Source organism: Babylonia areolata, chromosome 29 (assembly GCF_041734735.1).
Source record: "Babylonia areolata isolate BAREFJ2019XMU chromosome 29, ASM4173473v1, whole genome shotgun sequence".
In the NCBI taxonomy this organism is placed as follows: domain Eukaryota; kingdom Metazoa; phylum Mollusca; class Gastropoda; order Neogastropoda; family Buccinidae; genus Babylonia; species Babylonia areolata.
Window position 1 is genome coordinate 39783588 of NC_134904.1, and position 14725 is coordinate 39798312.

Sequence of the window (14725 nt, forward strand, 5' to 3'; positions counted from 1 at the left end):
AGTCTGTGTGGCAGAAGAGTTTGTTGGTACTGCTTAGGGTGAAGTCTTCTAGTGGCGCAAATGAGGTGGCGTCGGTCGGAGGTCAGCGCATCTCACGCATGCAGCGCCGTTGCTGATTTGAGTTGTTTAAGCAGCAGTGTCACCAACGCTTGAGGTGTTGCGGTAGCCGGGTCAGCTGAGGACAAACTTGGCCGCGGCGCGGTGCTGGACTTCACTGAGTTCTCCGGGTTTGTGACGAGCCTGCTGTGTGGGGATCTCAGTCAAACACTGAGGACTGGCATCCTCGATATTTAATTTTTTATAAGTTAAGCAAGATCTCTGATGCACGATAGTTCTGCTACGCCACTGGGCGGATCATCGCCGCCTTGCATGCCAGTTTTGTTGTTGTTGTTGTTGTTGTTGTTTTTGTTTTTTTTGTTGTTGTTGTCTTTCTGGAGACTGGTGACCTTCGGGTTCCTTCTGAGGAATCCAAGGGCCCTAGCTGTTTGCCCTAGTATCGGCAGGCCGTGTCTGGGTAACTTGAATTCAGCTGAGTCCTGCATTTGGGCAATCATACACAAATTAACAGTGTGTTGCGTAGAAAGAAAAAAAACGAAATCCACGCATATACTCCAGGCCGAGACTCCTGTTTGGGCAAGGCCAACATGGGAGATATGATCATAGATAAAACTGGGGGGGAAAAAAATCAGTTGAAAAAAATTAAGGTGGCCGGAGGAGATGGGTGGGATGTTTTACCTGGATAATTTCACCTCTAGTTTTTAGAACAATGTTTGAACCCAAGCAAGATGAAAATAACTCCCCGGGGTCGTGCTTTAAAAGAACTAATTAATTTTTTGCTCCTTAAAAGTTCACGATGCTGATTTGCTGAATGCAATTTCTAGATTTCCCTAGACTGCTGTGCGTATAGGAGAAATGTTTTGTTTCCTTCTGAAAAGTTCCGATCCATCTTATTGTTCACGATGGCAGCCTCCTTGGTGAGAAGCCGTGCACTTGGTGCAGTCGCAAGGAAAACGTTTGCATTAAGGACAGGCAATGTTTGTCAGGTAATTGTTTCAGTACCGTTAATGCCGGGATATGATTAACCCTCCCCTCTGGATATGATATACAATTTCAGTTTTGAAAACATCGGTTTCCCTGGTGTTGTGGACACTGTCATTCGGGTAACACATTCATATTGTGAAAGTTGCAGCCGGAGGGCAGAAGCCGGCACAGGGTCCAAGTGAGCAGAATGTGACCCTCAGTCAGTGCATAGACACTGTAATCTGAGATTTTATTGTCTATGGACGGTCAGTGCGGTGATCCATTCAGTCAGTGTGATGACTGGTTATTTTGGGGGAAAACATCCACACCTACTTCAGATGGTGCGGCTGACCTCGTAAGATGAATATTTTCAGCCCCGAGAACCAGGGAAAGGAACACACCGAAGTCTACACTGACACCACTGGAACAGCATTATAACTGTCGGCAATATTAACATTTTGACCCGTGCACTCTTCGGTGTCGAAGTCAGAAACCAAATCTACCGAAATGGGTATACCGGCTGGTGACAAAGTTGTGCACCATCTCTGGTTCGACATTCCTATATTATACTTAATATTTTTACCCGTCTGCAGTACAAAACATACGTGAGAAAGTCCAAAACAGGTGAAAATGTTAATTATATATATAAGTTTGTCGAATATAGTAGAGGATTTTAAAACGAACTTGTCGAGATTAGAAATGTGTCTAAAATACCCGGGCTTGTTACGAAGTTGTGCACCATCTCTAGTTCGACATTCCTATATTATACTTAATATTTTTACCCGTCTGCAGTACAAAACATACGTGAGAAAGTCCAAAACGGGTGAAAATGTTAATTATATATATAAGTTTGTCGACTATAGTAGACGATTTTAAAACGAAATTGTGGAGATTAGAAAGGTGTCTAAAAAGGGATGCTTTTTGGGGCATTCCATGCACCTAGCAAGGGGCTTGGAAAGAATGGGGGATACGCAAAGTGAAAGAAAAAATGTGACCCATGGGTCAGTTCGAACTTACCCGTCTGTGGTACAAAGCATACATGAAAACGATTAAGACGGGAGTGTGTATATATACACATGTTTGAGTCAGTACTCGTAATGAAACTTGTCTCGATTCTAAACGCCGGTATGTCCGAGTTCGTGGGGCATTCCATGCATCAAGCAATGGGCTTGAAATAGAAAAATTCGTAACGAAATCAGGACTGCTTGTCGCTGTCATATCTCCAGGAGCGGACATGCACGAACGGGACGAATAAGGCAGTTCGATCGAAAGCGGTCAGTGAACGCGATCGCCAGGTTATCTAAAGTGAAGACGGAATGAACTGTACCATGCTTCGCGAGAGGATGAAAACAGAGTGGGGGACGAGACTATGTTGTGATCCTAACATGAACATGACTGAAAATAATAAAACAGCTTACATGAAACACTCACGTGTGTGCGACGTCAAAAGAGTGACGGCAGTCTCCTGTGGTGGGTCCGTTTTTTTCGGCCTGTTTCGTTGTACGTCCTTGCTGTATCGGTTCCCGGACAGCACTGACCGGGTACACGTGGAAACCGCACACCATTCCCTGTATTGCAGTGCTCAAATGCGTTGCAAAGAGGACTTCACATTAAAAAATGAGCGGGACTGATGGAACTGACCTTCCTTAACAACGTGCTGTGCAGAAAAGTCACATACCGAAATAGGCAAGTGCATTTTAACGGCCGAGTCAGTGTCCTTGCTGAACTTAACCGTTTCAATTGGACAGCTGGATGTCCCTTTCTCGTCAGTGATGCTTGCGCCGGCTGTGAATGTTCAAGTCAGCGATTTCACGTGTGTGTGTGTGTGTGTGTGTGTGTTGAGAACTTCATTCCGTGATTGTCCGTGGTGTGTGTTAGACAACTTGTTTCCTCGACAGCACGCGTCACATACGTGTGTGCTGTGTCCTGTGTTGCATGTCAGTGTGCTCCTGGCCTTCCGTGGAGAACTGAGGGCGAGACATAAAATATTTAGCTCCACAGATGGCCATTCTTTCCGTACGCACACAGTTGTTCATGTTACGTTCGGAACCCATCAGTTGTCTAGTCTTCCACTCTTGTTTTCATCCTCCCGCTGAAACACGGTGCAGTTCATTCCGTCTTCACTTCAAGTACAAGATTGTCAATGCACAGTAACCTCTTTCCTACGTCCCCTTCGTGCACATCCACTTCGGCAGACAGGACAGGTCGTGCATGTACAATCACAACATTCCTTCAACATGTGTCTGGCAGTGTACAGTGACAGGTTCATTCCGTGTTTGCCTGTGTGTCCGTACAGTTGCCGGGGCTCAGGCTGACTTCATTCCGTGACTTATGATGTTGTGCGAGCCAGTGTACTCTCAAAAATTCATTCCGTGATAATGTGTGTAGGGTTGACAACTTCATGGTTCCGGGATTGTGTGTGTAGGCACTGACAACTGACTTCATTCCGTGGCGCACCAAACCACGATATGAAGTAAGGTGTCAGTGCCTACACACAGAATTCCGGAACCATGAAGTTTTCAACCCTACACACATTATCACGGAATGAACTTGTGAGTGTACACTGGCTCGCACAACATCATAAGACACGGAATGAAGTCAGCCTGAGCCCCCGCGGCAACTATACGGACACACTGGCAAACACGGAATGAACCTGTCACTGTACACTGCCAGATACATGTTGAAAGAATGTTGTGATTGTACATGCACGACCTGTCCTGTCTGCCGAAGTGGATGTGCACGAAGGGGACGTAGGAAAGAGGTTACTGTGCGCTGACAATCTTATACTTGAAGTGAAGACGACGGAATGAACTGCACCGTGTTTCAGCGGGAGGATGAAAACAAGAGTGGAGGACTAGACAACTGATGGGTTCCGAACGTAACATGAACAACTGTGTGCGTACGGAAAGAATGGCCATCTGTGGAGCTAAATATTTTATGTCTCGCCCTCAGTTCTCCACGGAAGGCCAGGAGCACACTGACATGCAACACAGGACACAGCACACACGTATGTGACGCGTGCTGTCGAGGAAACAAGCTAACACACACCACGGACAATCACGGAATGAAGTTCTCAACACACACACACACACACACACACACACACACACACACACATGTGAAATCGCTGACTTGAACATTCACAGCCGGCCAAAGCATCACTGACGAGAAAGGGACGTGCAGCTGTCCAATTGAAACGGTTAAGTTCAGCACGGACACTGACTCGGCCGTTAAAATGCACTTTCCTATTTCGGTATGTGACTTTTCTGCACAGCACGTTGTTAAGGAAGGTCAGTTCCACCAGTCCCGCTCATTTTTTAATGTGAAGTCCTCTGTGCAACGCATTTGAGCACTGCAATACAGGGAATGGTGTGCGGTTTCCACGTGTACCTGGTCAGTGCTGTCGGAACCGAGCAAGGACGTACAACGAAACAGGCCGAAAAGAACGGACCCACCACAGGAGACTGCCGTCACTCTTTTGACGTCGCACACACGTGACGGTGTTTCATGCAAGCTGTTTTATTATTTTCAGTCATGTTCATGTTAGGATCACAACCTATTGTCTCGTCCCCCACTCTGTTTTCATCCTCTCGCGAAGCATGGTACAGTTCATTCCGTCTTCACTTTAAATAACCTGGCGATCGCGTACACTGACCGCTTTCGATCGAACTGCCTTATACATCTCGTTCGCGCATGTCCGCTCCTGGAGATATGACAGCGACAAGCTTCCCGATTTCTTTACGAATTTTTCTATTTCAAGCCCATTGCTTGATGCATGGAATGCCCCACGAACTCGGACATACCGGCGTTTAGAATCGAGACAAGTTTCATTACGAGTACTGACTCAAACATGTGTATATATACACACTCCCGTCTTAATCGTTTTCATGTATGCTTTGTACCACAGACGGGTAAGTTCGAACTGACCCATGGGTCACATTTTTTCTTTCACTTTGCGTATCCCCCATTCTTTCCAAGCCCCTTGCTAGGTGCATGGAATGCCCCAAAAAGCATCCCTTTTTAGACACCTTTCTAATCTCCACAATTTCGTTTTAAAATCGTCTACTATAGTCGACAAACTTATATATATACTTAACATTTTCACCCGTTTTGGACTTTCTCATGTATGTTTTGTACTGCAGACGGGTAAAAATGTTAATTATAATATAAGAATGTCGAACCAGTGATGGTGCACAATGTCACAAGCCGGTATACCCATTCGGGTGGATTTGATTTCTCACTTCAACATCGAAGAGTGCACGGGTAAAAATGTTAATATTGCCTAACTGTCTAGGTTGGCAGTCGATAATTTTGAGTGCTTGATATTTAAACCACAACTTTCTGAATGTATGGGCTCCACGCTACACAGGACTGCATCTCTGGTAATCAGCCAGGTCAGAGGAGCAGACATTGATTCATACAATTACAAAATTATGACCTGTTGCAAACATCTCCCAATTCCACCCCTCCCCCACAGCCTCCCCTCCCAATAGAAAATGTGTTATAATTTGCAATAGAAATTAGCCTATGATACATTAAGCTTAGTAACAAAGATTGTAATCTGACATGGTAAAATGCAATACAGATTATCTGTTTATAATAGGAATTTTTGTGCAGTACAGTGATGTGCAGCAGACAACAAATACTGTCATGAAGACTCTGAGAAGTCACAACCAGCAGAATAGACTATTGTAGAGTGAAAAGTTCACCACAATGCATAGGAATTAGGATGCTCAAAGGTGACTGCATGCAAAGGTTGATTCATGTAAATAGTAAAGATCTACATAAACCTCCATTACATGATACAAATGAAGGCCTGTTTATTTCAGACTCCAGGCTCATTGGACATCAGATTTTTGCCCAAATAACTTTGATGATTCCCTGCCTTATCAATAATGGAATGATCCCAAATAATGAAAAGTGTCTGCCTCATTCATTGATAACTCAAAATGTTAGATGTCAGTGATCATATCTAGCTGATGAATAATGAAGCACACGTAAAAGAGAGGAAGAGAGAGAAAGTTGTGTCTGCCTCAATGAAAAAAGTTTTTATTTACTGTGTATCTGTTTTGTTGTGGATGTGAAACTAATTGTGTACATGTGAGAATGCATGGGTATGTTTAACACTCGCTTTGAGTAGTTTGAACGTTTAATAATATTGGGTTTACATGCAACTTTTTCAGACGTGGACAAGAACAGCATTTTTCCGCCGGCGGAAGGATCAAGAAGAGAGCTCACAGGCCACTGACAAGACACTTGATGAAAGTCAACTTGTGGCAAACACACAAAGCATTGCAGCTTCAAATACTCTGAGAAAACGACAGTATGTAGTTCAAGCATCATAGCTAGCTTGTGTTATGAGTCTAGAACTCAGTAGAAGTACCAACAATCATTTCATTATGCGGTTTGAAATTAAAGCACTTCTTTCATTATGCTACTAAAGACAGTCTAAAATGGTTTGTCACTTTATATGTAAAGCAGTTTTAAACACTTTTTGGAAACAGTTCATTAAAGTTCCAGTTAAAAAAAAAAGAAAAAAAAGGTAAGATTATATATATGAATCAATTAGCTATGAAAAATGACAGCAGCATAATGTATTTGATAAGACAAGAGTGTTAATTTTTGCTGTGACTGGTCAGCCTGCAGTATCTGTGTCTGTTTAAGAAAAAGAATTGTTCACTTGTGATTAGATACAGGATATAAGGTGTGTGTTTTTTCAGAATGTAATAACTGTGATTGTTGTGCTAGAGAATTTTGTAACGTAAGAAAAAGAATTTCATTGTGTGAAGGTGAGATAGCAACTAGTTAAGGAGATGGGGGAAACACAAGTGGGGTGTACTTGCATGGGGACACCAGGGAGGATGATAAGTCTTAGGGGAACACAGGAAGAAGTGGAGTAAAACGGGAACATCAGGAGAGTAGTGGTGATACAGGGGAACACCAAAAGAGGTAGTGTGGCTCAATGGGAACACAGGAGGTAGTGAAAGTATACCATTGAGGTTTTGGTTAACTTCATAGAGGTAGTGGACTGTTGATGAACACAAGGGAAACGGACTCGCGACTGCAAGGGAGACAAGAGAGAGTGAGTGCTAGCAACCCTTAACATACGTTATCACATTTTGGGCTTCAGTGGTAGCACTAATAGTCTGATAATTTCCATGGTTGGTGTATCACAGATTATAGTCAGGGAGCACTGTTTAGCCATTTTCAACACAGCTAAGTAAATGATTAATTAATTGCCTGAATGAAAAGGAAAATTACTGATCTGAAGTTGTTTTCAGTGTATCATTAACATGTTTATATGTCTGTTGGTTAACTTTTCCCATACATAGCCTAAAATTTTGCACGCCGTACATCGTGGATGTACAGACACCCATGCTTTCTATGAAGGAATGACTCCTCACCACATGTCATGGGTGCACAGCAGCCCATGGTCTCTGTATAGAACTAATCCATTGCCGTATGTCGTGGGTGTACAGCAACCCTTGGTCTCTGTATAGAACTAATCCGTTGCCGTACAGCATGGGTACACAGCAACCCTTAGTCTCTGTATAGAACTAATCCGTTGCCATATGTCGTGGGTGCACAGCAACCCTTGGTCTCTGTATAGAACTAATCCGTTGCCGTACATCATGGGTGTACAGTAACTTATGGTTTCTTTGAAGAAACAAGACCTTGCCGTACGCTGTGAGTGTACCATCAGTAACTCATCTGTCCAGAGAGCAAATTTGAGGTTTCCTTCAGCAAACTTGCATGTCCAGTTTCCAGTTGCATGCATGGATTTACTCAAGCATTTGAATAAGCGCAGGGATGTGAGAGCTATGTGTAAATGGGCTTTTTCATTTTATTATATAAAAAATCAGTTTAAAAAAACACACACACACACACACACAAAAACCTGAACTTTTAGTTGGACATGACTGCCACAAAAAAAACCCCTAGTGAGGGTCATTCCTGGGATATGTGCAAATCTGGAGAGAAAATGGGGGAAGGGCAAGGGGGTGGAACATAGGTATGATGTCGCCTGGACACCAAGGTGTTGCCACGCTACTGCCGTTGCATTTGATGACAAAATCGAAGAAAGAAAAAAAAAGCCACATTCTTTTCGTCTGCCCGCGACTGAAAATAATGAAAGATCCGAGGCCGTGTCAGTCACAGTCTTGTCTGCTCTGTTCGTGTTGATGGCTGCTCGCTTGTGCCAAACATTATGTAATACTTAGATCTGACTGAGAGTCAGTTCTGAATCACTTTGATGAAGTCTAGCACACTTTAAATTAAAAACAACAAACAAAGCAAACGCTTTACATTAACAATGAACAAACAAACAAATAATGATTCACTCCCGCAATTTGGAGCATACCGATGTTCTCAAGGCCTGGCAACACACATACACACACACACACACACACACACACACACACACACACACACACACTGATATACATGTGTACATAGACATCCCCACCCCACACAGAAGACACGCACGCACGCACGCACACTGCCCGTGCACATATACACGCACTCGCATACACACTGATGAACACACACAGATGCACGCGCGTGATCTCTGTCCTTGTCTAGCCACACTTTTTTGGAATGAAATCCCCGAACATTTGACTAATGCTTTGTGTGAGTGTGATGAAATTACGTCAGCTGATGATGCAGTGATACCTTTGGTGGCTGCAGCTTGTAGATGTTATTTAGATCAGGGATCAATAGACGAAGCACAAAAGATGCATCTCCATCACGAACAGAAATGGTTTATTGGTTTTTATCAGATTTTAGGCTTACAGGAAACACTGTTTTTCTTTTGTGTGTTTATGTGCATACACACACCCCCCATCCTCTATACACACAAAGACATACATTCACACACACACACACACACTCGCCCACACACAAACGCATGCGCGTCCATTCCATATGCCGTCAGATTAGTAAAAGTGTCGACACAAGTGAAAGTGATTCTTTCTAACCCTTACCCTTCCTTCCCCCCCCTCCCCTCCTCCCTCATCGCATGATGCGATAACAGACACAAGCACAGTGTTTTTACTGTATGGAGTTCAGCTGATGCCGGCTGCACTGGTACCAGTCCCCATTCCCTGAGATGTTGGCATTCTTGGCTCTGTTTTTCTTTTTCTTTTTTTTCATAGTCAGGTTTTCCTTTGCTTCCAACTAATTGGAATGAGAAAAAAAATTTCTATATCAACTAGATTTGGATCAATGGATTTCAGACGGTATTATCTAGTTCTCAAAAAAGGCTTTTCCAACTAGATAAAAATAGCCGGTACTAATCAGAAAAACAATTAATTCAAAATTGTATTTAATTTTAAATCAGTTCTTTTATCTAGCACAATGAATATCCATTTTTGAAATGGGTTAAACTTAAGAGTAAAAACACAGACTTGAACCAGAATATGATGCACTACAGACAAAAACTAAGGCCTGATCTTGGTGGCACCAAATCCAAACGGTGGGCAGGAAGCATTTTCATACCAACACCTCCCTCTCTGTCCAGCAGGCACGAGTAACGTCACATAAACAATGCGAGGTGAGCAAGGCTTGTTCTTTGTAAGTATGGGTGGCTCCACACCCACAGCGTACAGTGCGCAAAATTTATTCTTTGAGAGTATGGGTGTGCACACACCCACGACGTACTGGGACGTTTATTGTATATTTATTTCTTTAAGGATAAAACAAAATAATTTTTAGTTGATATGTAGTATAATACATCATAAACAGTCATGAAATTTAATTGAGGTGGCTTCAAAATTACTTAGTTACAGAGCAAAAGCCATGTGTACGGGTGTGAGCACAGCCAGGATGTACGGGAATGGTTAATGGGACAGGCCAATCCAGGGGTGCAAGTTTAATATTGTTATTGATGAGATATCATATCTTGTGGGTTTATTTTTGTGTTATATAATTGATATCAAATTGTTTTTCATCAGAGGTATACAGACAGTGCGAGGATACAAACCGCCTGCGGACGTGGAAATAAGGGTGCAGAAAGTTGTGTCTGAAGTCTGTGGGAATGTTGGTGACTTGAACAATGTCAAGCTGGACAACAACAGAATCAAGTTTAAGGTATGCTATTGTAGTGTGCCTCTGTATGGGTGGGAGTGTTGGTTTTTTTTTGGTTATTTTGCTGCTTTTTTTATGCATTTTTAATTTGGTGTATGTAAATTCTTGGTTCTGTGTACCGTTCATATATAATACCATCAGCTGTTATGGTGATGATGTTCGACAGGGAGGACTCAAGTTTCATCCTCATCAGAAACAGTTATGTCATTGTGGGATGTTTTGGCCTGATGCCAGCTCGTATTCAGAGTAGAGTGTGCTTCAAGTTCCAGTGGAAAAGTTGCCTGTGGCATTGCACTGTCGACTGAGGTCGCCTATAGCAAGTTAAAGTAGATGATTTAGACCAGATGACACTGTGTACACATGGAAAGAAAAAATGAATGAATGTATAATAAAATAAATCAATATGCACCCATTAAAACAGACAGTACAAACCCATAGAAACTGTGTGCTTACAGGTCCTAGATGGGGCGATGCGGGAATTCGACCACTTCATCCCCAACAGTCAGCTGGCCAACATGAAGACTGCCAGTGATGTCCTCGCTTTTTTCTCGACCCCAGTCTATGATACCACATCTTACGAAGATCTCTCTAAGCTGGACCTGCCCCCCAATCTTCACATTCAGCTGGAACCACTGAGGTTTGACCCAGAAACGGACACCATGTGTGGGGGAGTGTCTGCTTTCCCTGACCGACCCACGGTCGTCAGTAGTTTGAAGTTCAAGCGCAAGTACGGCAAGACTGAGAAGTGATGAAAAGCGTAGTTTCATTTTTGGATGATTTGTTACAAATGTCAGATGTGGCACTGTCAAGAAGTGTGTATGGTGTGGTCTGGTGGATATGTGTGTAGTGTTTTAGTAGCCAGGAGCCAGTTGCATTGCTCGGACGGAGGAGCCTAGTATGGTCGTAACCTGCCACTGTGTGTAGGAATGGAACTGACCAGTGAGGTAGTTCGGTCAATGTAGGCATTTAGTCATGTGTAACTGTCAAAATGTTAGATGTCAAAATGTTAGAACCAAGCAATGCAACTGGCTCCTGAATGGTAAGATTTTGTAGAGTATTAGGACTATAATCATTGGCAGACTATTTACAGAAAGGTGCCAGCACCCATTCTCATACAAAACCAGAAGCAAGAGTGAACGCCAGACAGGAACAGACAGAGAGGCATACAAAAGAGACGGGAATGAAGAAGATTGAGCATATAACTTTTAAACTTAAAAGGAACAAAGTAAGTTGTGGTGAACTCCTGTGATCCTCTTGGAGGCTGGAGATCTGAACAAGAGGGGATGGGAAAGATTCAGGCTGTCTGAATATATGCCATGTTATAGGGTGTCCAAACCACCCTAGCATAGTTATAGCCTTTTTGGGGGGGATGGAGTGAGGGGGTTGGGGGGGGGGATACTCATGGAGTGAAGATGAGGCTTCAGTTCAGGTATCAACTGTGTAGTAATTTTCTCAACTGTCGACTTGGTATGCGCAAGTCAATGTTGTATCTGTTTGTGGTAGCAGGTTGTAAACTTCAGATTTTAGTCATTGTCAGAGGATTTGCTTTAAATTTGGAAATATTATTTTGATGTTTAAATGGAGACAACAGTGCCACTTTCACCCTGCCCAGGTGGGAAAATGGTCAGATGGTGTAGGCTTGCTCATTGGTCCAGGCAAACCTGATATACAGCAGCTAACCTCTGAATCTGGAGGGCATCATTATCTACCATTCGACCTGCTGGGTCAGGTAGTGGTCACTCCACTACCTGTCCAAAGATTTTCTGGTACCAGGACATGAAAAAGATATGCTTCAAGTTGGTAGATGCCTTTGTGATAGTATTTGTAATTGGTGATTGTTAGAGAATGAAGATGAAAGTATTACTTGTTTTCACTTGTTTGGCGATATGACCAAGACTTGGTGGGTATGTTTCTTCAGTGTAGAGATGATGTGGAAAACACCCTCAAATCATTTTTATATTTGTTTTTGTTACACTGGCATATGGTTGTTGGTTTGTTTTGATAGTGTGCTAAATGCTGACATGTATTTCATTGAAAAATAAAAAGTAAATATGCAGTGAAGCCAGAACGACGCCACCCAGAGCAGTGACTTTGTGACTGAACTTGTGTCCCACAATTTTTCTCTTTTACTGATGTTCACTATTATGCATTCATTCATTCAAGTTAGATGATGCCTTATTTTGGTTTTTCTTTTATTGAATGTCCACCATCCAGCATTCATTCATTCATGCATTCTGCATTTCATCTCATTCCTCCAAACATATTGTACAAAAAGCTAACCCAGAGCCAGCTGTCAAAACTTACAGTGAACAGATCAAGTTAATCAAACATAATGTCACAACACATTCTGATCTATCACTCATTTTCACTATTCTCATGGTTTCAGTGACAACGTGTTCATAATTATTTGTTTTGACCATAGACATTGACAACATGTGAAGATTGTTTGATTTTAATTCACTTTCAAAATCAGTTAACAAAAGTACAGCTATGTAAACTGTTAGTGCACTGCACACTGTCCATTCCAAGCATTTTTGACTGGTGTATGTAAAGTCAAAGTGAGTCTGTTAAATCTTTCTCGTTTTGATTGTCCATGCATGAGTACCGTCCTTGGTCAACTTTAAAACTTTACTTTTGCTTTTACATTTTTCCAGCAACTGCTAGACCGTAGAGAAACCAACTGAACGTGATTGTTTATATAAAAAATCTGATGGGTGTGGTGGCCGACTGGTTAGAGCACTGGACAGACACCTAAGTTTTTTTGTTTGTTTTTTGCTGCCCCATCATCTGCACCAATTCAGTGCCATTACTCCCATGCCGCTCATTGCGAGTTCCCCATTCACGGCCACACCCAGGTTTGTCGGTCTCAGTCCCAGGGGAGGGGAGTCCCCCATTCACGGCCACACCCAGGTTTGTCAGTCTCAGTCCCAGGGGAGTCCCCCATACACGGCCACACCCAGGTTTGTCTGTCTCAGTCCCAGGGGAGGGGAGTCCCCCATTCACGACCACACCCAGGTTTGTCAGTCTCAGTCCCAGTTCTGGCAGTCCACTGGGAACCATGAATGTGATTGACACCCAAGTTTCTTGAATTTGATGCCCATTTTCACCAAACTTGGTGGTGAAGATGAAAACTTTTCTGATCATCTAGATCAACATATGTGCAGACATGATAGTACCTGACCCTTTTTGTGTGTATGTACACAAACAAAATAAATCAGATAGTAACATTTATTAAATGTGTTCTATTCTGTCACTGGAAACTGATTCCAGCCAGTGAAATGTTAAACTCGAAGGAGAACAACACTTCCACAACTCGGCTGGATCTGAATTGTGATACTGAGAGAAAATACGATTTGTGACAAAACTTGATCAACAGCCATGGATGCCTCCTTGACCTTCCCATTTCTTCCATCGCTGTCTGGTAGAAAACTTTACAGCTGGCATAGAAATGAAATCTGATAGGGTGGCAGATACAAGCTGCACCTTTCTAAAGGTCCACCCACCCATCTTCTGTTCAGCCCCGAGATAATTCCTCTGTGGTTGACAAGTCTAAAAGCAACACAATTTTATTTGATCCTCTACATTAGCAAAATAAGAGGTCAAGGTCACCACTCATCAAAATACAAAAGGCCAGATGAATCTCGCAATACATTGAAAATTCTAGTTCGATATTGTGACTGGCCAGTGACGGCATGGTCTCCAATGAAACTGGAGGTGCTGGGAGGTGGCAGAGGAGGGTGGAAGCAGATTTGCTGCAGTAGAAAAAGGAGCAGTAGTAGAGGAAGTGGAGGAGGCGTGGGGTTGGCGTTGTTGAGAGAGGTAGAGGGCCCAAAGTGATCACGAATCGACTGCGATCATGCCTTAATTTTAGCCCAGTCTCCCAATTGAGCCACATAATTTTGCGACCTGGCTGAAAACACTGGACAAAAAACAGAAACACCAAAGAATCGATAGATAGAAAATGCGAAAAAAAACTTAGCCATATGAAGAGCACAGGAACAGGAGTCGAGATGGCTGCCGGAAAAAGAGGCCGCTAGCCAGGGGGACAAAGGGGAGGTTACCTACTTCTGGGAGGTTATCGGCCGTAGTTACTTTCGTTTTCTCCGCATAGGCAGATAGTAGTTTGCACAGGACAGGAATGTCAGACCCCTGCCGGAGTCTGCACTAGTTGGGTCACAGTAAATATGTTATTTAAACGTAATTTTAGATAGAAAATTTCCTGTCATGGTCACAGCAGTATATTAACAGAAAAAGCCTGAATTATGTATTTATAAAAGACACAAGCGCTAACATTCACCCTTCAAAGAACCTTTGCACCAGACTAAAAACATTAAGAATATAAGATAGAGTCAAAGTCAAAGGTCACAACATGGCACAAACATGATGGAGCTTGGGTTTCTCATCAGACATGTACAGTGATGGATTATGAGAAAGAAAAACAAAAAAAAAAAGCGCTACGTTACAAAGTCAGGGAAGCTGTCTTTTCTAGGTTACACAAACCAAGAAACAAAAACAACTGTAAAGTCAGAAATAAATTATTCCTTTTATGATGGCATCTATTTATGAACATCATTTAACAGTGCATCCTATCAGTGGAAAGGAACAAAAAAAAAAAAACAAC

The 14725-nt window shown here is 42.7% G+C and overlaps 1 protein-coding gene and 1 long non-coding RNA gene across 2 annotated transcripts; both read left to right on the plus strand.

Annotated features, from left to right (window-relative positions):
- The first annotated feature begins 943 nt into the window (after positions 1-943).
- On the plus strand, positions 944-12186 carry LOC143302242 (uncharacterized). Its single transcript, XM_076616827.1, has 4 exons — positions 944-1043; positions 6204-6343; positions 9972-10107; positions 10560-12186. Exons 1-4 carry the CDS (start codon positions 960-962, stop codon positions 10851-10853), a joined length of 654 nt encoding a protein of 217 aa, XP_076472942.1. The 5' UTR covers positions 944-959; the 3' UTR covers positions 10854-12186.
- Positions 12187-12565: 379 nt separating this feature from the next.
- On the plus strand, positions 12566-14724 carry LOC143302245 (uncharacterized). Its single transcript, XR_013057917.1, has 2 exons — positions 12566-13014; positions 13065-14724. It is a non-coding gene; the product is annotated as an uncharacterized LOC143302245 (long non-coding RNA).
- The last annotated feature ends 1 nt before the right edge of the window (position 14725 follows it).

Bases quoted from the DNA above. Each gene is read 5' to 3' on its own strand.
- LOC143302242 (XM_076616827.1), top strand. From the start codon at position 960: ATGGCAGCCTCCTTGGTGAGAAGCCGTGCACTTGGTGCAGTCGCAAGG. The intron at 6,344-9,971 runs GTATGTAGTTCA...GTTTTTCATCAG, and splicing joins AATACTCTGAGAAAACGACA to AGGTATACAGACAGTGCGAG. The intron at 10,108-10,559 runs GTATGCTATTGT...GTGTGCTTACAG, and splicing joins ACAACAGAATCAAGTTTAAG to GTCCTAGATGGGGCGATGCG.